This window comes from Rhamphochromis sp. 'chilingali' (assembly GCF_963969265.1).
Source record: "Rhamphochromis sp. 'chilingali' genome assembly, chromosome: 12".
Taxonomy (NCBI): Eukaryota; Metazoa; Chordata; class Actinopteri; order Cichliformes; family Cichlidae; genus Rhamphochromis; species Rhamphochromis sp. 'chilingali'.
This window is the reverse complement of record NC_137939.1, coordinates 8,139,861-8,164,545: the sequence shown is the minus strand read 5'-3', so window position 1 is coordinate 8,164,545 and position 24,685 is coordinate 8,139,861. Positions and strand designations below refer to the sequence as shown.

Here is a 24,685-nt window from a genome sequence, read left to right as displayed (position 1 = left end):
GACAACTGTGGGGAAGGATCATACATTGTTTACCAAAAAGACTTAAGTGAAGTGGTAATATAAACTGGACCAAACCCTGATTCAAGCTTGGAAAAGAAATTATTATAATCAGACTTGTAGCGATTACACTACCAATGCACGCGTCTCTAGATTTAACAGACAGTTAAAGGAACAGACCTCCTAAATGCTGTCAATGCATCTGTAAAACTCACCTCAGTTGATTTGTTTGATTTATGCTATGTGCCAAATTTGCATCCTCGAGCTACATAACTCACAGCTTTTGCACCGCTGTCAGCCTGAAAGCTGTTTAGTATAAACAGTAATTAATGCAAAATGTTTTAACACTATGTTTACGCGCACTAAGAACTTTGAAACTAAAAATCTTCAGTGTCACTTTTTATAAGCAGCTTTTTTCTGATTGTGTTGTGAATTTTTTAAAACTATGTTTTTAATGTAACTGTAATATCATTGTTGCCTATGAGATCACGATTACATTTGATTTGTATTAATTCATGTATATGTTGCACATGGCTACAGTGTGTTTGAGTTTGGTCCAGTTTGAACTGACACACACCGGTGCTGAGATTTTAGACTTTGAGCGAATAATCAGTGTGTATTAGCAGCTATAATGAAAGCACTAACATAAATTATAAGTATGTCTTATTAAGCTTTGCACTATATCATAAAGAATTTATGGTTTACATTATAATGCAGTATTGTCTAACATGATGTGAATGTTTAAATTATCTGTCATTATGAAGGGAAACTTACTGTGAACACCGTCAAAGGCTTTCTGTTGTTTTTCTGTGCTGACACTAAACAAAGCCTCCTGACCTTGTTCTTGTGTCTTTATTCAGTGTTCGTTACAAAAAATCAGCAGGTTCATTGTCATTCCAGGCAAAACTTCAAGTATGCAAAAAAGGGCTTCTCTTTTTATTGGTACAAAACTTATAAGGTACTAGTACTCATGCTACAAAGTAGAGATAGAGCTATTCTTGTTTGCTTTTTTTAAATTTTCATACAACTGGATAGAAAGCAGAGATCTTCAAGTTAATCGCGTACTTTTTACAAATGCTGTACAGATTTTATACATCATTGTCACTTTATAGACATCTGTAAAGCAGTGGAACAGTACAAAAAAATAAAGCTGCGTTGCACAACAAAGCTTTGCAGTCCTTGTCATTTTATCTCATATGATAAATCATTTGGGTAGTTGCACTAGTAATAATCTCCACGTGACTGTTGTTGTTTCAAGTTTCTCGCATGTGAGACACAGGGTAAATCTGAACTGTCTGGAGTCGTGCACTTTTGACAGATTATATTCCTAAGCAGGTGGCTTCCGGTCAAGAAGCTGTCGTAAGTGATTCAAAGCATAGCTGAATGCCTTGGGGAGTGGAGTTGGGTGGTTTTCAATAAAAAACAAAAGTCTCACATAGAAGCCAGCATGTTTACCTCAGACTTTTTATGGCTTCTTGGAAATCAGACCAGTGTTGAATCTGGTACTTCTCTTTAATCTTTGTAATGTTGGGTACAAACACTGTTTTTTACTAAAGATTTGGTGGTTCATCATTCATTACTATGGACTTTTGGACAACCAATGACGATCGCTGCCAATAAAGAAAAAAAAATCACACATAAATGTTTCCGATTACTACTTTTGTGCAAATGCAGCGTTACCAGAGTTTCCCTGACATGTTAACCAACAGGCCCGGAGAGTTACAGAGGTAATAAGATTTTTTTCAAAGTCTACATTAAAAACAATTTACTTGCAGTTAAAAAAATGCATATGTCTCATTTATCAGCTGTATTGGCCACTTAAACCTGTATGAGGCTCTTCTAGAGTGAAGAGGAAAGAGTGCATTTGCAGTCCATCTGAACGATAGTCCAGATAGCAGCTTGTATCCTGCTTATACATCTGTACATCTGTATATCTACATCATCAGAATGTCCAATAGCAAACACCGGCACCGGATTTAGACCCTTTAGTCAACTTTTAGTCACAATAGATAAATAAATAAACCTCAGTAATTTTGGTAACAAAAAACATTTGACGCATCTGAGTATGGACGAGTGTTCTCTATTCTGTCCAGACTATCTCTCCAACTCATAAATGAAATATGTAGTTGAGTGGAGAGAGTCTCTACACTCAGAGAACCAGGGTTACAATGTAACCAAGCATTCCCTTGTTTTGGTTTTATAGGAGCCCTTTGATTGTACAGAACAAATTGCCCTTACAGCAGTATTTAGAGTAAGAAAAAAAGAAAGATTGCCTATCCATCACTTGGTATGTTGTTTTTTGTTTAAATTAATCTGAAGGCTTTATAGTTGGCAGTGGGAGACAAACACCCATTAGTGGTGCAGAAACGCTTTACTACGATTTCCCCCAAGTTGTGCTCTTTGTCTTGACAAAAACAACTCCAACAGATAAAAGGCAACAGCAGTCATTTCATTACAATAGCAAATATACTGACATAGTATATTGTCAGGCAATCCAGTAAATAGTCGCCCATTATGTAGAGACCTGTATGGTCTTATTCATTCCATTGCAAAAACAACAAAGAGTTTTGCAGCAGTGGAGGAAATAAATGGTTTACTTGATGTGTCATCTGTGGCACAAAGAAACTCTGGTGGTCTTTGCTTTTATTTTTGTTTCACCTTCAAGAACTGCCAAAGATAACTTCATCCTGTCAGTGAGTAATTATTTTTAAAACATGAGTAGTCTGGGTCTCATTCACTATTGAGCCACATCACACAGAAACCTCAGAGATGATCTACTGTTGCTGATCTCAGAGTGATTCAGGGGGAATAGTGATTCATAGTAGTCCATCATTGCATATCTGAGTAAAGGGCTTAACAAAGAAAACTCAGTCTTCAAAGTTAAGGATCATCAAGGGCAGTGAGTGACACACAGCAGCGAGTGACACACATCATCCTAATATTCCTTTATTTTTAGGGTGTGTAGCTTGATCAAACTCCTTGAATGTAGCACTGCTGTTAGTTTAAAGGGAGGACTTAAGAGAATGTGTCCGTGATTACATGAAGAAGGAGGATATGCCTGAGGACAAAGACATGTTATTTTTCTTACTGATATGTGATTTCCTTTTCAAGTCAAAAACAGAGACATAGCCAAGCTTAGCCCTGAAATCCTGAACTGTGAACCCAGAGAAGTTTAAGTGATCAAGACTACTAAGAAAAAAACTGTTTCTGTCAAGTTTTTTGTTTTAGTTTTTTTTACTCTAAATCGAGTCACGAAGGTAATAATGTAATGCGAACAACCAGTGTTTGCTAACATGACCAATAAAAGGTTTAAAATCACACATTATTTATATACATGGATCTGGCAACGAAATACAGGGAAGCTTGGAATGACTGGACAACCATACGCTGACCTGGCGCTGGTGGTTTTTTTTTTTTTTCAGACATCTAAACTGGAACGTAAGTTAGTTGAATGCTTTGGATATTTTTCTAAAATTGTTTTAACAAAATCAGCTTCTTTGGGAAAAACAAAATCATGCACTGCAATCTAAAAATGATTGAAACGGTGGAACACTTTTTGTTTTTTTGGCTCTTTATATATCGAGTAAACAGTTTAGATTTATTTTAGAACAATGCAGCTGGGCCGACCCATTATCACCTTGAACTGAAGCTGATTCCTAAAATCTGTGTTAGAAAACCTACATTTGAGTTTTTCCTGCTGTAAGAAACCAGTGTAACAATAAAGAAAAACCCAATTTAGAGGTTTGAATTCTCACTAGATGGCAGACTGGTTGGCAGACAGATTTGATTCCCTCTGGTTTGCTAAATTTTCCAGAAACCCAACCATTTCTTCATCATTTCTTAAGAGAAAACAAGGCACTTTGCTCTCTTATCCATCTGTGTTTTACACATTTTCATTATTGCATGATGCACTTGAATAGAGGTGTCCCCTCACCGTAGAGCAGTAGTAAAAATTCAATTGAAAAAAATCCTAAATATATCCCAGTGTGAGCTGCTGTTATAGTGAGGTGATGCACATCATCTCATCTGTTAGGTCCTCCTCACATTTCACAGCCACATATGGTTCCTCATCGCTGTAGTCACGGATGCTGTGGTCCCTAATATTTGCACTGGCATGCGAATCCGAGCCAACGCTCTCTTTCCTCCCTGTGTTGCCATTACCCATGGTCCCATTCAGCAGGTTACTGGCGGCACTCTCCATTTCATCAATGGTCATCTCGCAGGCGTCTGCAATCTCATGTTTAGTTGCTGACACAAATTTAGGGTCCCTGGCGTATTTCCCCAAACCTTCAGAAATCAGCACCTGTGGAGAGCAGTCAGGAGATAATTAAAGCTGAAACCATGAAGTGGAAAAAGTGATCTTCAGCAAGATCAAGAACCACACATTCTGGGTCTTACAGATAGTATTCATTTAGCTGCCAATAGATGACCTCTGCAACATCCTGTTGACTTGTAAAATGAATGCTTCACTGACAGAAGCATTGCTCATCACGCTTCCCAACTTGAGTTAGCTGCCTGGACATGCAGCCATACTTGTTTTTAATAAAGGTAATTATGAAAATGTTTTTCATTTTGACATAGTGGAAAAGTTGAGGTGTACATCACAAATGAGTCAGAACAAGAAGTTCAAGAATGAAAACTTCAAGAAAGAAAACTGCTCAAAAACATTTAGGGGACACTTTGAAAACATGTCCAACCCCAATGGGGAAAACATCATGCTGCATATCTATACTGATATAGACTGTGTAATCAGTCTATATCTTGATGCAAGTGAAAATGATGTGTACTGTTTTCCTAGAATATCACTACATTTACATAAGTAGACTGTGATCTGACAGGTCAAATGTAAAATAACATAACATCACTGTAAATGTAATAAAACACAATTTACTTGTTTGTTAAATATATTTTGTTGTACATATGCATATTTAGATCGTAAAAATACATCCAGAAATGTCTCCCATCATTCCTTGGGACATGTGCTGCTGTTTAGATGTTCTTGTTTTATTGTTTATGGTTATGTTACTTTAAACTGTTATCTTGAATGTTGTGTTTACGCCGTGGTGCAGCGTCACTGACAGCTGTTGTTTTGTAGAGAGAGTGCTGTACCATGAGTGACTTCTGTTGTGCTGTTGTTGAACCTTGAGGCATATTGTAGCACCGCAAGTGTTTTAATAAGGAGCTCCCCTTACCAGCTTGGGGTTCAATAACAAGCTCAATCTCTCTCTGTGAGCTTTTTTGTTAAGATTTCTCTGCATGCCACAATGTAAAACACTGCACGGACACGCTGTGCTAATTATATATTTTGAAAAAGAAATGTGGAGGTAGGAATTGCAATTAATATAAATAACATGATGCTAAGCATCGGCCAATGAATGTGAACTAACAACAAGGTCGCGGGTATGGCTGCGACCGTAGGAAAAAACCCTAATATGAAGGTATTTTACTGCATTTTACAGTAATGTTCTGTTCTTCTAGAATATCATTAAAGTTACGTAAATAGACTTTGACTTCACATTTTGAATGTAAATTAACGTTAAATCACTGTAATGTAATACAACATAATTGTCATGATTATTAAATGTATCTGTCTGTACATATGCATATTTAGATTGTTAAAATACATTCACAAATGTATCATGATTTCACAAATATCTGTCCGTTATTTGAAAGATTGAACTGTTGAATTCAAATGTAATGCTATGGAAAAGTATATAACATGATCCCTATAAGCTTGTGTTACATCACATAAGTATTATTATCGTTGCTAGTTAGGCCGTTCGTGGCTCAAGAGTTGGCAGTTCGCCTTGTGATCAAAAGATTGCCGGTTCGCGCCCCGGCTCGGACACTCTCTGTCGTTGTGTCCGTGGTTAAGACTCTTCACCTACCGCCTACTAGTGATGGCCAAAGGGGCCGATGGTGCGATATGGCAGCCTCGCCTCTGTCAGTCTGTCCCAGGGCATGCAATCAATTATTACTTAAACCAACTGTTAACTGTATATTTCTGTACATTTACGTATTATGATTCATATTTCCACATTCAGTGACCTTGTTTATAGGTAATTTCATTGTTTGATCGCGTAAAAATGTTCCTAATTTAATGTCTAAAAGCACTTGGAAAAGGCAGAATCCCATGTCAAATTAGCGCAACAAACTCTATTTTCATTACTGAAATTAACCGTATTTTTATGGGACAGTTATTTTCTGTTATTTTACGGTCGTATTTTTGGCGCCCCAGCTGCCAGAATATTACCGTTTTTTTAAGATGTTTTTTTTTCCTATTTATAGATGATTTCATTGTTTAATCACATTAACATGTTCCTGATTTAATGTTTAGCGGCACTTGAAAAAGGCGAGATCCCATGTCAAATTAGCGCAACTAATTGTATTTTCATTACTGAAAATAACCGTATTTTTATGGGACAGTTATTTTCTGTTATTTCACGGTCGTATTTTGGCGCCCCAGCTGCCGGAATATTACCGTTGTTTTAGGATGTTTTTTTTAACAGTGTACTACAGAGAACAAAATTCAAAGACACCCTGAAATTCAAAGTGAAAAAATGGTCCAATGGTCCAATTTTATTGTAGTCACTTAAAATGGTACTCAGTAGTTTGTTTGGCCCCCATCTGCTTGTATGCATGCCTGAAAACATCCTATTGAGACGTGAATGGTGTCCTTTGGAATCTCCACCCAGATCTGATCCGGACATCACTGAGCTCCTGGAGAGTCTGAGATTCACGCTACCTGAATCGGACGGACCAAAACATGATGTCCCAAGTGTTATATTTGAATTAACTCAGGCGAGTGTAGAGTGCAGGAGCTGCAAACATACTCTCACCTCATGAAGCCGGATATTGTTTTGCGCCAGGAGAAGCCCAGTACCCACTGCACCAGTGTAGGGTCTGACAGTGGGTCCAAGGATGTTACAGAACGATGTTACAGGCAGCATATTATTCTCCACGGCTTCTCCAGACCCTTTCACATCCATCACATGTGCTCAGAGTTACCTCCTCTCATCCGTGAAAAGCACACGGTGCCACTGGTGGACCTGCCAATTCTGGTATTCTATGGCAAATGCCAAGCAGTGAGCACAGGGCCCACTAGAAGACATTGTGCTTTCAGGCCACCCTCATGAAGTCTATTAATGATTGTTTGGTCAGAGACATTCAAACCAGTGGCCTGCTGAAGGTCATTTTGTAGCTCAGGCAGTACTCATCCTGTACCTCCTTGCACAAAGGAGCAGATACCCGTTCTGATGATGGGTTAAGGACCTTCTACAGCCTTATCTCCTCCACGCTGTCGAGACTGCTCGAACACACAGTAATTCTTATGGCATTGGCACGTTTCAATGTGCCACCCTGGAGGAGCTGGACTACCTTTGCAACCTCTGTAGGGTCCAGGTATCACCTCATAATAACAGTAGTGACACTGAGCCTAGCTAAAGGCAAAAGTAAAAAGATGAGGAGGGAAAAATGTCAGTGGTCTTCACCTATAAAACACCAAAGCAGCTGAAACTGATGAAAAACCCCTTATGCTATTTAACTGACCAGATCAATATCCTGTATGTTGACTTGGCTTGATGCTACACTTTGATTAAAAAGTTTTACTTTCAACTTTTTCGAGCAGTGTATAAATGAAATATCACCAGATCTCTTATCCTACTTTGTGAGGGTCTATGGATTAAAAAAATGCACGGTAACAACAACAGAGCATTTGTTATGTACTCACAGCTTCCACCAGACTGTTGGCACTGCCTCTCTTTTGCAGGCAGTGCGAGCAGCACTCTGCGGGTAAATGCAGACGTGACGGAGAATGGCTTTGGCTGGGAGGGCCATCCTGACTATCTGTGTACCATGAACTCCTCTTCACTGCTCCAGGGATGCTGGCCACACTGCCAGGACTGCGCCAATCCACCTATACACACAAACATATTCATATATATATATATATATATATATATATATATATATATATATATATATATATATATATATATATATATATATATATATATATAGATAGATAGATAGATATAGATATATAGATAGATATAGATATATAGATAGATAGATATATACAGGGTGGGCCATTTATATGGATACACTGTAATAACATGGGAATGGTTGGCATTTCTCCTGCGGTGTTGCTATCAGTGTGTGAAGAGTGGGAGAAGAGGGTTGCATTGACAATCCAACACAATGGACAGCACATTGAACACATTTTATAAGTGGTCAGAAACGTGTAAATAACTCATGAAAGAATAAAGTTACGCTGAAACCGAGCACAGCATTGTTTTTCTTGTGACATTACCAATAAGTTTGATGTGTCACATGGCCCTCTTCCTATTGAAAAAACAAAAGTTGTATCCAAGACTTCTAAATGGCCACCATGGTCACCACCCATCTTGAGGAGTTTGCCCCCTCACATATACTAATGTGCCACAAACAGGACTTTAATATCACCAACCATTCCCATGTTATTATGGTGTATCCATATAATGGCCCAAACAGTAGTTTGGTGGGGGTGGGGGGGTTGCCAAGAACAACTCAATAATGAGACCTGTATAAGGGGCGTGTAACTGGGCGAGAAGTCACGGCTAACTGGGGAGGCAGGAGGTGTGGCCCACGAACGCATGGACCTTGTGGGAGAAAGACGGTGAATTTTGCTTGCGTCGAGACCGGCCACCGCCATCACCTGTGAGTGATTGAGAGCCGAGATAAAAAACAAAACGTAAAAAAACAACAGTCCTTAGAGGTGCCATTCCTTCATCATCACAATATTAATGCCCCAAAAAGGTGTAGGTACATGCTGCTGCATCAGGTGTAGTGGAAGAGCTGTGCATGATGGAGAAGGAGGAGCACCGTCTCCACTATTTCTTCTCCGAAGACACTCAAAGTTGAATGTTGGTCTGTTGGAGGCTGAGAGGACACAGAAAACAGTAGTGATTAATGCAATCATTCATCATAAATCCACAGACATTTATAGACAACTGCAATTATTGCAATGACATGTTGTTTTCTTTTATGCTTATCATCCCTGTTGGACAACATCTCCCACCCCGTGCAGCAGACTGTGACAGCACTGGGCAGCTCCTTCAGTGGGAGACTGCGGCACCCACGGTGTGGGACGGAGAGATTTCGCAGGTCTTTCCTCCCCACTGCTGTCAGACTGATCAAACACACACATCCACACATGTGCAATAACACTAAGTGCAATAATCTTTTCTGGCATTGTTGTATTTTTACTCAGTTGTATATAGCATTTGTATTCTATTTTTATCTTATTGTATATTTTATTCTATTTTATTCTACTGTATATAGTATTTTATTTTATTCTATTCTGTACAGTTGTGTACTGTATTTATTCTTATTGTATTCTAATTTTTGCTTCATAACTTGCACTGTCCACTTCCTGCTGTGACAAAACAAATTTCCCACGTGTGGGACTAATAAAGGTTATCTTATCTTATCAAACTGCTAAATGACCATTAATAGGTGCTTTCTATGCTCATCAGCGCAACAGATTCCAGTTAACTGTTCTGCTCTGCCTTCCTGACTGTGTGACGTATGAGCTGGTATTCTTATCCTAAGGAAAGAAGGCTATTTTCTAGGGTATGAAAATCTAATTAAACAAAAAAACAAACAAAAAACCTCAAGATTTGATAAACCAGTGCGCACCTGCATTGCTTTAAACAGAGCGTGAGAGCAGTGATATGCGTCAGTGCACTAGCAGAGAAGTACATCAAGTACATCTCTGGCTATCACAACGGTTATCAGCTAGCAGCTAAACAAATATTATCTGATGGAGAGTGTTTTTGTGCTTGAAGGCAGTAGTGAATATTTTTGTAGATTTTTATGCTTCTTCCCATGTGGAGTCCTTCAGTCAGTTAGCCAAGTTTATTAGTCCTTTAAAAAAAATAACACAGTTCTTATCTGTGCTAACATATAACATAAAACTGTTAACACAATAAACTTTCATAAGTTTAACACAATGTGCCACTGGAACTACAAAAAAAAAAGTGAATTATTATTAATGATTCCGTGCCAGTTCACCAATATTAGCGAGTAATATTAGCTATTTGTAAGTATATATGTTTCGGCCTATATAACAGCCGATAAGGGAACATTAAAAAAAGAAAAAATAAAGAAAAAAAACATGAAAAACATCCTTCAATCATGTTAAGAGAGTTGATGTTGCATTTTTTGTCCAACAGAGGACACATCTAGCGACACATCTGTATGGAACACAAAACACAACAACGTGCTAATCTGAGCAGAGTCGTGCAGAACATAAGTGAATAATCTACAGGGAGTTGTAAATGAAATTTATTTTTAAATAAAAATCCTTTTCTTTAATAAGGAGTGATAAGTCACCAAAAATAATAAATGTTATTCAAATCTGTTTATGTTTTTTGTGCCCTAAAGAAAATCATTTTTAGCCTCTATATATTCAAATTTTACTCACCAAATATTTTTTTTTTAATCTATTTTTAAAATCCTACATCAGTCAGACTCTTATTCTGTTATCCATTAATTTACAACAGTTCTCATCAATTCATGTTATATTGGATGAGTAAAAAAAAAGTTCTTTTCTTTCAACAACAAGGTAATTTCTCTATGAACCTAGCTAGATGACACTCTAGCCGTTTAACAATAATTTACATACAGTAGTGTACCATGCAATGACAGTACTGATTCAAAATGAATGGTACAAATGAGTAAGTTCTGCATAGTTCACAGATGTGAGATCAATTTGCCTGAATCAGCTAATAAACATCTGACTTGAGAAATTTCTTGCAAACAACAAGTAAAATGATCCTTTATTAAATTTCACAGGTGTAGTGACAAAAACAAAAAAGTATCAGTTCACCTTGAGGTGAGGGTAAAAACCATTTCCTGGGTGACGCCCTGCTGTCCTGGTAGATTGGCTGTTGATCATCGTCACAGTAACTTTCAGACTGGCAGTCACCCCTGGAAACGAGGTCAAAATCTCCCTCTGCATCATCATGGCATTCATTGTTGGACAACCTTTGACACAAAAAGATAAAGACTTTGAAAATTAACTTTATCTGTAACTATGATGTCACGGGACGCAAACAGTGGAAAGAAAGTTACACAGAAAAGTAACAGACTGGTGACATTAACCACCAGCATAAACCACAAGTGCTCAATCTAGATATAAAACAGCTGAACTCAGAGGAAAGAAAATACTTCCGTGAAGTCATCGGTACACAGTAGTAAAACCACGGCTGCATTTACGTAGCTGGTGTGTCAATTTTATCTCACGCTTTCCTCAGATTAGATTAAACCGACTTTTCTTTTCCAGAATTACCTTTCCTTTGTGAGCATGATGTCATCTTCATGAAATTCCTCCCCACTGAAGTACTCGCCTGAGCCTCTCTCTTCATCGCTGTCCCCATTGCCCCTCTCCTCTCGACGAATGGTGGGATAAAGTGCTCCGCTGCTCTCTGACCTGGCATCCAAACAGCAAAGACACAGTAAATCATACTGATGTCGCTGGATTGGATTAACCATTATCATCTGTTTTCTTCAGATTATTGCATCCGCATTCTAAAAAAGTTGGGATGCTGTATAGAATATAGGTAAAAGCTGAATTTGGTGATTTGCAAACATAAAAACTTGACTCCTTTTTAAAATTAAATAGAACACAGAAAACACATCGAATGTGTTACAATATTTACTTTCAATTCAAAAACAAAAAGGTCATTTTGAATTTGATGACAGCACAGAAAAAGCACAGAAAAATTTGGATAGGGCCATTTTCACCACTGTGTAGCATCCCTTCCACTTTAATTAGCAGTCCACAAACATCTGAGAACTGAAAAGTCCAATTACTTGACTCTTAGGAGAAGTTTTTCTGTATCAGAAAAACAGGTGTTCTGGATGGGAGCTTATGCTGCTCTAAAACTGTAGTACCTCTCAGCAATAATAGTGCATTTGCAAGGTGCCAATTCCACAGGTGCTAATGCCACCCACAGAGCTGTAGAGCTTGAGCACTGATAACAACAAGTCGTCCACACCATCTTTAGTCCAGTGTTCAAGTTTTCCAGAAAGAATTTCACAGTTCAGTTTGTCTGACTTCCATTTTCACTGAGTTTTGGCCCAGAGATGACAGCATGTTTAGATCATGTTCATATATGGCTTCTTCTTTGTATGGTAGAGCTTTTGTTAAGTCAGATTGTTGAATGTTGTCATTATTTTTCTTAAATTTGTAAAGGCTCAGTTCAAACTATAGGATCAAGGACATTCCTTTGTCTGACCCCCTCTCGAGCCTCTCGAAGTTCTGGGAGGAGGCTGGTTCTGACCAAGCCTTTCCTCGTTAGCGAGTAAAAGACCGGTTGAAGATGTTCTGTCTTGGTTTTGTTCTTCATGAGGAATAAGTCTCTAAACTAGCGGGGCCTGTGGAAACACAGACTCTACAGCTTTAATCTGCATTTATGGATGGCACTAAAGACAATGTTGTTTTTAATGCAGTATTGGCTGAGGGCCTGAAGATTAACAGCCTGCAGTACCGATTTTTACTCTTGTTCCACTCCAGATTCTTTCAATCTTTTGATGATCTTATTTAGATGAAGATCTATTTAAAATCTTCACAAATTTGAGGAAGAATATTCTGAAATTGTTACACATCTTATGCTGCAACTGACAGTGACATATACTTACAGTTTATTTGCATATTTCCCATCTTTACCTCTGAGAAATGTTGCCTCTCTATGATCCTCTTTTTAATACCACTAACTTTTCCAGTCTTTTGTTCCCCCTGTCCTAACTTTTTTAGACGTGTTGCTGCCATCAACTTTAAAACAAGCTAATATTTTTTTACAAAATAGTCAAATGTCTAAGTTTAAACACTAGATATATTTAATATGCTCTGCTGTGAATAAAAGATTTATATATGAATTTGCAAATCATTGCAAAAATGTCAAAACTCTTTGAAAGTGAGTTTGTACAAATAGTAATAATCCTTATTGTCATAGAGTTGCTTTCCCATAGACTGCTAATTCAACCAGTCACCACATATATACTGTATAAACTGGCCCATTTATCATTTTTTGGATTAAAAGGTCAGAAGCTTTCACATGTTTTGTGACAATCGTACACAAAACCAATATGCTTTGAAGCTCTGTGAGCATTAACATCATGTACATACCTAATATAGGCCTCATAGTAGCGTGTCCTGCTCCAGGGACAGGAAGAGGAGATGGATCAGGCAGATAGAAGGGATTTGTTGGAACCGGAAACCAGGACGGGGAGGGGAGGGGGGGTTCATGCAATGACAAATGAAAAGAGGATACAAGCTGAAATGCTTAAATGGTCTTGTCGGTTTTTCGCTCCTGCTAGAAAACAAGATCTATAAATAATCCACAAATTACAGATAAGAAATGAGGTCACACGATGCCACGGTTTTTCCAAGAATGAACACCACCGAACATTCAAACTGTGGATTCCTAGGAACTGCAACAAACCCAGGTGCAATATGTCAGACCCGACAGCCTCAGCATGTTTTTTTTAAAGTTCATGACAGCACAATTAGAAGAAGACTGAAGAAAGTTGGCTTGTTTAGAAAGGCTGCCAGAGGAAACCCTTTTCTCTCTCAAAAAAAGATGGCAGCATGGTTTAGGTTTGCAAAATTTCCTCTGAAAAAATGCAAGACTTCTGCAACAATGCCCTTTGGACATGTGAGACCAAAATAGAGAAGTTTGGCTACAGTATAATGCACAAACACCTCATACCAGTACGTTAGTGGAAGGATGATGATATGTGCTTGTTCTGCAGCCACAGGACCAAGACACCTCACAGTCATTGAGTTGATCATGAACTCCTCTGTATACCAAAGTAAGTAGTAGTAGTAGTCAAATGTGAGGCCGTCTTTCTGACAGCTAATGCTTAACCCGAATTGGGACGTGCAACAGGACAACGATCCCAGGCACAGCAGGAAATCTACAGAGTTTGCAGAGCCCAGCCCTCAAGACAATTTAAATGGGACCTTTGGAAAGCGGCGCATAAATGAATACCTGCAAACGTCAATGATCTGAAATAATGTAGTAAAGAAGAGTTGGTCAAAATTCCTCCACAATGATGTGAGCGATAAAGACATAAAGAAAACGACCGTTCAAGTTAGCACAGTTAAAGGTGGTTCTACAAGCCACTGAATAAAGGGGTGCACTTAGTTTTTCATAGGACTCAATGTAACCGAGAATATGTGTAGAACATGCAGATGAATGAATCTATAAAAGCGATCATTTGTTAAATACATACTGATAAAACACTACAAAACTGAGATCTTTCTAATGCAGTGAACTATAATGTAATGATATACAGTGGGGCAAAAAAGTATTTAGTCAGCCACCGATTGTGCAAGTTCCCCCACTTAAAATGATAGAATAGAATAGAATTCAACTTTATTGTCATTGCACATGCACAGGTACAGTGCAACGAAATGCAGTGATGATGACAGAGGTCAGTAATTTGCACCAGAGGTACACTTCAACTGTGAGAGACAGAATGTGAAAAAAAAAATCCATGAATCCACATGGTAGGATTTGTAAAGAATTTATTCGTAAATCAGGGTGGAAAATAAGTATTTGGTCACCTCAAACAAGGAAAATCTCTGGCTCTCACAGACCTGTAACGTCTTCTGTAAGAAGCTTTTCTGTCCCCCACTCGTTACCTGTATGAATGGCACCTGTTTGAACTCATCATCTGTATAAAAGACACCTGTCCACAGCCTCAAACAGTCAGACTCCAAACTCCGCCATGGCCAAGACCAAAGAGCTTTCGAAGGACACCAGGAAAAGTTTTGTAGACCTGCACCAGACAGGGAAGAGTGAATCTACAATAGGCAAGCAGCTTGGTGTGAAAAAATCAACTGTGGGAGCAATCATCAGAAAATGGAAGACATACAAGACCACTGATAATCTCCCTCGATCTGGGGCTCCACGCAAGATCTCATCGCGTGGGGTCAAAATGATCATGAGAACGGTGAGCAAAGATCCCAGAACCACACGGGGGGACCTGGTGAATGACCTGCAGAGAGCTGGGACCAAAGTAACAAAGGTCACCATCAGTAACACACTACAACGGCAGGGAATCAAATCCCGCAGTGCCAGACGTGTTCCGCTGCTGAAGCCAGTGCATGTCCAGGCCCGTCTGAAGTTTGCCAGAGAGCACATGGATGATACAGCAGAGGATTGGGAGAATGTCATGTGGTCAGATGAAACCAAAGTAGAACTTTTTGGTATAAACTCAACTCGTCGTGTTTGGAGGAAGAAGAATACTGAGTTGCATCCCAAGAACACCATACCTACGGTGAAGCATGGGGGTGGAAACATCATGCTATGGGGCTGTTTTTCTGCCAAGGGGACAGGACGACTGATCCGTGTTAAGGACAGAATGAATGGGGCCATGTATCGTGAGATTTTGAGCCAAAACCTCCTTCAATCAGTGAGAACTTTGAAGATGAAACGAGGCTGGGTCTTCCAACATGACAATGATCCAAAACACACCGCCCAGGCAACAAAGGAGTGGCTCCGTAAGAAGCATTTGAAAGTCCTGGAGTGGCCTAGCAAGTCTCCAGACCTCAACCCCATAGAAAATCTGTGGCGGGAGTTGAAAGTCCTTGTTGCTCGGCGACAGTCCCAAAACATCACTGCTCTCGAGAAGATCTGCATGGAGGAATGGGCCAAAATACCAGCTACTGTGTGTGCAAACCTGGTAAAGACCTATAGTAAACGTTTGACCTCTGTTATTGCCAACAAAGGTTATGTTACAAAGTATTGAGTTGTATTTTTGTTATTGACCAAATACTTATTTTCCACCCTGATTTACGAATAAATTCTTTACAAATCCTACCATGTGGATTCATGGATTTTTTTTTCACATTCTGTCTCTCACAGTTGAAGTGTACCTCTGGTGCAAATTACTGACCTCTGTCATCATTTTAGGTGGGGGAACTTGCACAATCGGTGGCTGACTAAATACTTTTTTGCCCCACTGTACATTATATCATACAGTGCACTGCCAGACCAAACTTCTGAAATGTCAGGGGAAAAAGTCATTAACATACTTTGTTAGTGTAAGTGTAAACAGTTGTACTGGCAGATTTATTTATTCATGTATTAAATACAAATATTTTAACCATATTGCTTTTTTACTTAGTTGTATGCATGTGCACTACAAATGGGCCTTATGCTCTATCACACATATATGCGCACACAGTGAGGCCATTGTAAGTTCATGGGAGATGTTAAATAGATAGTGGAACTCCTTCTGCTTATCAGGAATGTAAATCTTAAGCTGACAGAAAATAGGGTCATGATTCTCTCTGTAAGTGACAAGGCTTTATGGATGTGCCTGAGGGTATAGCCCTCATCCCCCATGAGATGGGCCAGCATGTAAGAGTTGTGGAAGGTCTTTGTCTGTGTGTGTATATATAAGATGTGAGGGCGGCAGAGATGATCCTTGGCTGGGATGTTTCTCTCCACATTGCAGTGTGTTTATTAAACCCACTTCAAAACGGGTGCTTTATTCTACACAAAGAAAAGGACCATGCAACAAATGTGCATAGCTACTGTGGATTTTAACACTGCACTTATGTGTCCTTCAACCAACCTTGTGGAGTGCGACTTCCAAGGCTTGCCTTGCAGTCCTTTGCTGTAAGTAGTTGTTGATGATGCGTTTCTGGTGGAGGATGGGCGACTCCGTATTAAACACTTCTGCTGCCTCGCAATGGTCATGGAGAGAAGTGAGGGCACATTGGCATTGTTGAGGTTGGCATTGGAAGGTATTGGCGACTGAACACAAGTGGAATTACAGTGAGGGTAATGAGTGGTGTGATGAAGTTGATTGCACAGGATTGGTGAAGAGTTCAGTTCTGTCTCTCCTTCTCTATCGTTACTGCTGGCTCTCCTGACGATTTGCGGGGGCTCGGTCGAGGCAGCGCTGGAGAAGGGCAGGATCTGTAGTGGCCGCTGTGTGACGGTGGTGGGGTGAGAAGAGCCTTGCTGATCCCCACCTATGTGGTTGACATGGTTCCCAAAAAGGCTGCCATTACGCTGCACGGAGACACCAGAAATGAAGACTAAATATGACTGCTTAATAAATGAAACTAAACTCAGAACATACTCTTTTCTACCAGAGAGAACCAGTGACAGTTTAACAAAATATCCATTCTCAGATTTCCTGGAAAATTCTATGCAATGAAGTGAGTGACTTATTGAGATGTGTTGGAAGCATATCAGTCACAGAGTTAAGTGGCATTAAGAACAAAAACAACAAAGGACATTCGTAGGAATCGCATTAACACACTCCTGTGCACATCAGGGGAATTTCTCTGGAAATCTTACTCTGTAGATTTCCTCCTCTTCCTCTGCATTTTCATCTACTAGTCCTTCCTCCTGGAGGTCACACGATATGGCACGACGGATTTCTGGTCCAATGTCATGCAGTGTACGCAAGCCAGCCTGCAAAAAGGACGTGTGTCAAAGCAAACCTCATTAGTATTGTTGTTAACAAACATTTCGATGTTCTCATGCATGAAAAGAAATCTTCCCGAACAAATGAACAAAACATCTGTTTAAAGATTGTCATCAATCTTTTAGAGTTTTTTCAGATTTGACTGATGTTTACAAAAGACGGGAAGAAAGGCAAGAGCCACTGCGCCCACATCATAATAGACATGCTTTCTCTTCTTTTGTTAACAGACTGTGTGCAAACAGGGTTTGGTTTTTCCAGATTTCCCACATGATTCCCCCACTCCTGATTATGATATGTTGCCAAAGGTCTCATTGGAAAGTTCCACAGAACACCTGACTCAGTGACTTGTAGTAGGTAGTGATTATTGTTTATTCATGTGCCCGTAATGTGATGAGCACAAAGAAAGGCTTTTATTGCAAAAATGAGTCAAAACTGACTGTTTGATAGTGCTCACCTTAATTAATTTGGATGAACTGCTCACTTAGACTCCATAAATTACTCACTGTGCACTGAATTGACTGACTGAAACGTTGCACTTTCCTCACCTGTAGAGCCAAGGTGGTATTCAGCCTCTCCCATGAGCGCCTTCCCACAAGACCTTGCTCCTTGCGCCTCTTGAACTTTCTGAAGTAGTCCTGTATCAGGAAGGTGGCATAGAACTTCCCCACTGTTACCTCGTCATCTGAGTGAGCAGACACACCAAAGCCTCCCAGGTCAACACCAAAACACCTCAACACCGAAAATCAGCTCATATCCATGCACTCAAGATTCAAAATACTCAGCCAGTTACTCCTACTGCTGCTATGTCACCAGCTCAGAGAACATTTAATGTGTCCTCACAACTTAAAAAAAAATCACAATCATGAAGCACCACTACTGCAGCATGTTGGGAAAAGAGACAACATCTTGGAAATGAAACCAAATATTTTAGCTTTATTCCAAATGCCAAAAGAGTACTGACCGATAATCCCAAAATGCCATAAATCCTCAATGCTTAACCAGGACACTGACCTTTCTGCCTAAGAAGCTCCAAGAGGTTAACAACTGCTGCATGCATGAGCACATTTTTTGAGCACATGAAAAATATGTCTTTTCTCAGGCCTATTACTAAGTACTGTCAGATTCATAGTAAACAAAGAAATAAAGATATAAACTCAGAACTGTTAATAACAGCTGAGTATCTGACTGTCTACCTCTGCAAAAGACGTTTGCTCTCAGAAAATCATGTACAGCAAGATTAATCTTGATGACTGATAACATTTAAGCCTGCAGCTTGTATCTTGCTTCATTTCTAAAATGCACGAAGTTATGAAAGACTCCTGCAACATACAAAAAACCACAAATACACAAAAACCTCGCTCAAAAAAGTGAAGCACAATCTTCAAAAATGAAGTTTATATAACAGATTTCTAAAAAAAATAAAAATAAGGACGCAGACGCATGTTTATTATCAATTCAAATAAACCGAAGCATTTATGCCTGCACATATTGTACAGTGACTGAAGACTTAACTAAAATTTAAGCATCTATGATTTCCGAGACAGACAAGCAGAAGTGTTTTATGTGTTAGACCAATGATATGATCTGTAGCAAGAAGCGCATGCAAGAAAACAGCAGAGTAAAAGGTTTATAGAAGCAAGGGTAAGCTCTACAGATCTTCTATCAAGACACAAAACATAAACTTAGTTTAGCCAGAAGGGAAGCGATGACAGTGCACACTATCTGCCATGCAGGGAGGCTTATTGGGCTTGGCTCTAATTCTCTCAGATAAGTCGCTGCTGAAGCAGAACGGGGAGAGATGCTGGACAATAACAAAAAAAGCCAGCTGAATCACTGTGTGCAAGAAACAAGTGGTTTTCTCTCGGTTTGTCACCACCTCTCCATAACCCATTTTAACTGGAGGGGAACTGAGTAAACGTGACAAATGTTGTGGCCAATATTCCCTCCAGGGGTCCAAAGAGAGCGGTGACCTTTATGTGGTTATGATCCATCTTTAGGTATCAGACTCGTTTCTCTACACACACAACACAGCCAGAGTTAAGCTGCACAGGGCTCTGTTCAGAAAGGACCAAAGATATAGAGCCAAAAAAGGTATTTTAAAAATGCTCATCTGTATTTTAAAATCAGAAACTGATGATCTGAGTAAGTCTGGTCATGTCTGTGTGACAGACTGGTGACCCTGCCTCTACCTGGGATAGCTGGGATAGGCTTCAGGCTCCCCACGAGCCTGATTGGATAAGCAGAAAAGAATGACTGGATCATTCGAAATTGCTAATTTCTTGTAGTTTAGTAAATACATAGCCTCACCAATTTCATTTTCAAAAACATGTAACTCCTCGACAGGAAGGATGAAATCTTACTTAACAATTAAGTAAGATTTTTTCCCCCAGAAAAATCGCATTTGGGGATTTTTACGATTCGCGTTTTTAAGGAACTCCTTGCCTTAATTCAAGTATTAGTTTGCTGAAAACGAATGAACTGATTTTACACGTGTGAGCAACATCTCAAAACCAATAATCCCTGACTCTTTTTGTTTTTCTTAAGAACAAAAGCATCCTGGTGTAAAGGGATCATAACTATGTCCACATGTGGATTCCCTTTCTGGACAGAGCCCGATGAAGTAAGTGAGGTATCAGTAGCTTCATGCCACCAGACTAAAACAGAACTGCTCCAAAGAGCTCAGGACGGCAGAAAGAGAAGAAAGGAAGGCCAGTGACTGAAAACAAAGGAAGCTGTAGAACAGAGAGGCTTGGCGAAAAAGAAAAGAGAGCGGTTAGCGAGCTAATGCACACAAAGACATGCAGTACAAGCATAGAAAAGATGGAGCTGCTACGCTAGCACAACAATGTGAAAGCCTCTCACTTAGATTATAAAACTGACTCTCCAACAAACTGACTACTTTATGAGAAGATGCTGTTTGAGTTATCGTTAAACATATGAAACACATCATTGTGGGTAACAGTGACACTTTTCAACTGAAAGGAATAAGGTGAGTTTCTGTGAAATACATAAGCTTAACTTCACAACAAATTAAAAGTTTTGTTATAGTAAAACAGCTGGTCTTGCAGTTTCAGAAAGGCAAAAACAGGATGATAAAGGCTTCCTGTGGGTTCTTCTTCACCTCCTGTTTTCTGTTTCATAAAGCTTATTCTTATCTGTACTTCACCTTGTCCTTTACACCTACTGATCTACATCACAAGGCGAGGAACCCGTCTTGATTCTTTTGTTGACTTTAAAATTATTTTGGCTTCAGACGTACTTAGCATGCTTAGGCTTCCACTATTATTGTTTGGAAATATAAAAAAAAGATATATATACATATAAGAATCCATCTGTAAAATTATTTTTATCATGTGAGCAAGAGAATGGAACAGACACATGAGAGAGACTGTCACTTGACGAAAGCAACGAAAGCAGTTTTGTCCCTGTGCACTTGTGTACAACGACCACTGACCGCCTGCAGGAGGCACCACTTGGTCCAGTAGCTTCATACTGGTCCTCTTCCAGATCTTCTTGATCACAGCTCTAAGCTCCTCATTGGCTTGCTCCAGGTTCCCTTTGAAAAGTGCAACCAAGGTTAAAATTAAGTAAGAGTACGAAGTCTGCTTTTCACACACAGTCACAACATACGTCAAAACATTTCTTACCATCATGAGTTGTAATTAATGATTATGCTTTACTTTGGTGCTAAGTTACCTTTTTTTAATTAAAGGGCCATGTTGGTTATGCAGTGGACTGCAGGAGGAACTACTACTTAAATATGATCTATAGCGCCCTCTTGTGTTAATTCTGGAAGGAACAACTGAGTTTGGGTGACAAAAATAAAAGTGGTTCAACTCAGAGTGACATACTTTTCAACTGCTCAGTTAAATAGTATGTTCCTGTGTGAAGCTTTAAGTGCGCACTTACTTTATTCATTAAATATTCAACTGAAATGTGTTTTTTCCTTATTTAATGCTGATTTCAATGTAAGACTTGATTCCCAGTGCATTTAAATCTGTCTCCTATTAACTTCACTGTGCTGCAATGGTTTCTCTGGGCTGTAATCTTAAGCTGCTGCACATACAACAGGTCACTGATCCCATTAGCCTCACCTCTTAGTCCTCCTACTTAAAAAGTCAAAATGTCATAACGCTTAAAAGGCAATCAACTGCATACTACACAACATGGCAGACAGCTCTAAAATGCTAAACCAATCTATAAGAAAGCAAACAATAATTCTGCAGATCCAAAAGCGGCTAAAGGTGCACACTCACCTTCAGTCTTAATCTTGAGAGCAGTGCGGACCAAAGCAAACAGGGTGGCATTAAACATTACAGTTCCATCACTGTTCAGGGGCATGTTCATTGCCACCAGACGCTGTAAAAGAATCCAAAACACAGATTAACACTGAGGCGCCTAATGTTAAATTAGTAATGTGAAAACTGCAAGTTTAATGAGTGAAATGTACAAAAGCTGCAACGTATTTTAGGTGATACAGTAAAAGAGTGGCAGTGTAGTGCATTATCTTCATTGCTATTGTATGGAAAGTTGTGGAAACCCACCTTACAGGCCACTCTGTGAGGGCAAAGTTTCCCAAAGCCCAGCGGGGGTTGGATCCTCCTCAGTAGAGTAACTACATCGAGATGCTTTATCCTGCCCCTGACAGCACATTCAGATTAAATGCATCACACCAAGCAAGCAGTCTCCACTACAGGCACAGGTCCTAATAAGTATGTACACTTTAGAGAATTTACAATTATAAAAAATTACTATCATATTTAATGGAGTCGTTTTTAACACTAGTATAGTGTACCATTTAAGAGATAAATAACAAGAGAAAATGCTTCAGACTACTCTTCACAACTGGTTCCAAGTACTAACTTTGCTTCTGGGTCGTATTCTGACCAGATCCTTTTAAACTCGTCCAAGTGGTGCGGCCCGAGAATGGACCAATCACGGGTCAGATAGTCAAAATTATCCATGATGACAGCAACAAACAGGTTTATGATCTGAAAGAAAAAAACATGCAACATTTTTTGTAACAGAAACTGTGCACGGGACAGTGAAAACTCAGGTCTGCGTGTAAAAATTAGTCACTTTGAACACAGTCAGATGGCTGAAGCTTACCAGGAAAGCACAGAGCATGTAGAAGCTGATGAAGTAGATAATGGCAAAGCCACTGCCACAGGTCCTCTCCTCCCCAGGGTTGTAGTCTGACTCTGAATCACACAGCTTGCCTGGCATGCAGGCTAGCATGATCTCCTGCCAGGCCTCGCCTGTAGCACACCTAACAGTGAACGAGGAACAACGTCAACACAGCTGCAGCCGTACATAAAAAATAAAGATACATTTATTATGTACAAATACATACTGACCTGAACAGCATCAAGACAGCTTGGGGAAAAGTTTGAAAGTTGTTGTTGCGGTTGATTTGTGTCCCATCTACCATTGCTATTTTCCCAAACACCTAAAAAAGAGAAGAAATATCCCATTAATGCTTAGATTCTCTCAAAGAAAGACATACATATTGTGCAGGGTGTCTAACAGGTCCCACCGTTTCATGTAACGATACCATTTCCTAACAAATTACCTGCATTCCAATTACAGCGTAGATGAAGAACAGCATGGCTATCAGGAGTGCGACATAGGGAAGAGCCTGAGGGAGGAAAAAAAAGAACTTGGACGCTGTGAAATCTGCAGTTTAACTTGAGCAGTGTCAAGTCATAACTGCTTCTATTTTATGTTGGTATTCTACGCAACAAAACATGCCCCTATCAGTTTTTCGAGTGCGCCTGCTGCAAGCTCATTTCAACATACTTCTACTTCTGGTTGGTTTGGTTTTCATCACAACCCTAAGCAGTGTTAGTTATTTACTGTGGTGGAAAATATATTTCTCCGAGAATTAGCACCATACACCACAGTTTACGTTGCAAATCAAAAGACTGAGAGCACTCTGAAGGAATGTGCAGTGTTATGGTGTTTTGGTAAGACAAAGATCAAGGAATTGGACAAATAAAGAAGAAAAACATCATATACATTTAAGTCAAACATATGAACTTATTTTGGAATTTTTTACTTGATGGGACAAAAGAGATGAGTATATTTATTATATTGATAATACATTATAATAGGTTAATATATGTTTTCAGTTCAGTCTGTCTCCTTAATAAAAAATGGTTAAGTGAGTGGAACAGACTGAGAACTTTATCTCATTAGATAATACAGATACTGGTTTACCTTAGGGGAAATGATTTGTAGTTGGAAAACAAAGGTGATAAATCATAGTATATCCAAATAAATGTTGCTGCATTAACTCAGCATGTTTAAAATGGCAATAATAACATACTGTGATAATATTGTATCATGGGGTCCCTTCTCTCTGCTATAGTCTCACCTGGAAGGACTTGATGAAGGTCCACAGGAGAGTCCTGATTCCCTCACCCCTGCTCAGCAGTTTGACCAATCGCATCACCCTGAACAAGCGGAAGAAGGTGATGGAGATGCGAGCGCTGTCCTCTGTGTTCTGAAGCGGGTGAGGGCAAGAGTTATTATGGGACAAAGAAATAAAAGGAACATTTTCCATTTTCCAGCACACTAATGAAGATATGCAACACTCGTTCATTCATGCAGTCAGTCATACATGCATTCTTTATGAGAGTCATGTATGGGACATATTAGTTACCAAGCAACACCAAATAAATTTAAATGCTTGTGAAAAAGCCTCCCACTTTAGACTTTAGAAACTGTTTACAGTGACGACAATAAACAAGCATGCAGAACAACTTGTGTGTTAAACGCCATGCCATTAACAGACCTGGAGGACTTGCACATACGGGAAATTTAAATGTGCATGTAATTGTGGACAACTACAGAGAGCTTTATCTGCAAATACATAAGAGCTAAGTCAAGAGCAGTTCATTTTAAATAACCTGACTGCTAATGCTACACAGAGCTACACTAGAATGAAGGACAAAAAGGCCAGTTTTAATCCCGCGTGTCATGCCATGCACCAAGACGGGACAAAAAAATCAGCAGATTGAAAACTGGTGCCAAAATGCAACAAACCAGGTGGATTCAAAACGGGACTGTGACAGACACTGAGAGTTCAACACAAACCCTTACAAGTGATTCAATCAGTTCTGGTATTTAAAAAAGATTTTCAGCAGTAACTGAGCAAAAAGTGTAATAACAGAAAGATGCTGATGCTTTT

General features: G+C 39.3%; 1 protein-coding gene across 1 annotated transcript in view; it reads right to left on the bottom strand.

The window, feature by feature from the left end:
* Position 1: 1 nt before the first annotated feature.
* Positions 2-24,685, bottom strand: part of cacna1db (calcium channel, voltage-dependent, L type, alpha 1D subunit, b) — a 92,351-nt gene continuing 67,667 nt past the window's right edge. The window contains exons 34-51 of the mRNA XM_080897722.1: positions 23,870-23,998; positions 23,066-23,131; positions 22,851-22,942; positions 22,603-22,762; positions 22,357-22,484; positions 22,038-22,134; positions 21,750-21,852; positions 20,948-21,049; positions 18,039-18,175; positions 17,364-17,480; positions 16,630-17,072; positions 13,169-13,195; positions 11,330-11,470; positions 10,868-11,025; positions 8,804-8,916; positions 8,558-8,692; positions 7,727-7,912; positions 2-4,300 (exon numbers count right to left, since the gene is read on the bottom strand). Coding sequence (XP_080753848.1) covers positions 3,995-4,300; positions 7,727-7,912; positions 8,558-8,692; positions 8,804-8,916; positions 10,868-11,025; positions 11,330-11,470; positions 13,169-13,195; positions 16,630-17,072; positions 17,364-17,480; positions 18,039-18,175; positions 20,948-21,049; positions 21,750-21,852; positions 22,038-22,134; positions 22,357-22,484; positions 22,603-22,762; positions 22,851-22,942; positions 23,066-23,131; positions 23,870-23,998 — 2,640 coding nt within the window. The 3' untranslated portion in view covers positions 2-3,994. The remainder of the gene's footprint in view (positions 4,301-7,726; positions 7,913-8,557; positions 8,693-8,803; positions 8,917-10,867; positions 11,026-11,329; positions 11,471-13,168; positions 13,196-16,629; positions 17,073-17,363; positions 17,481-18,038; positions 18,176-20,947; positions 21,050-21,749; positions 21,853-22,037; positions 22,135-22,356; positions 22,485-22,602; positions 22,763-22,850; positions 22,943-23,065; positions 23,132-23,869; positions 23,999-24,685) is intronic.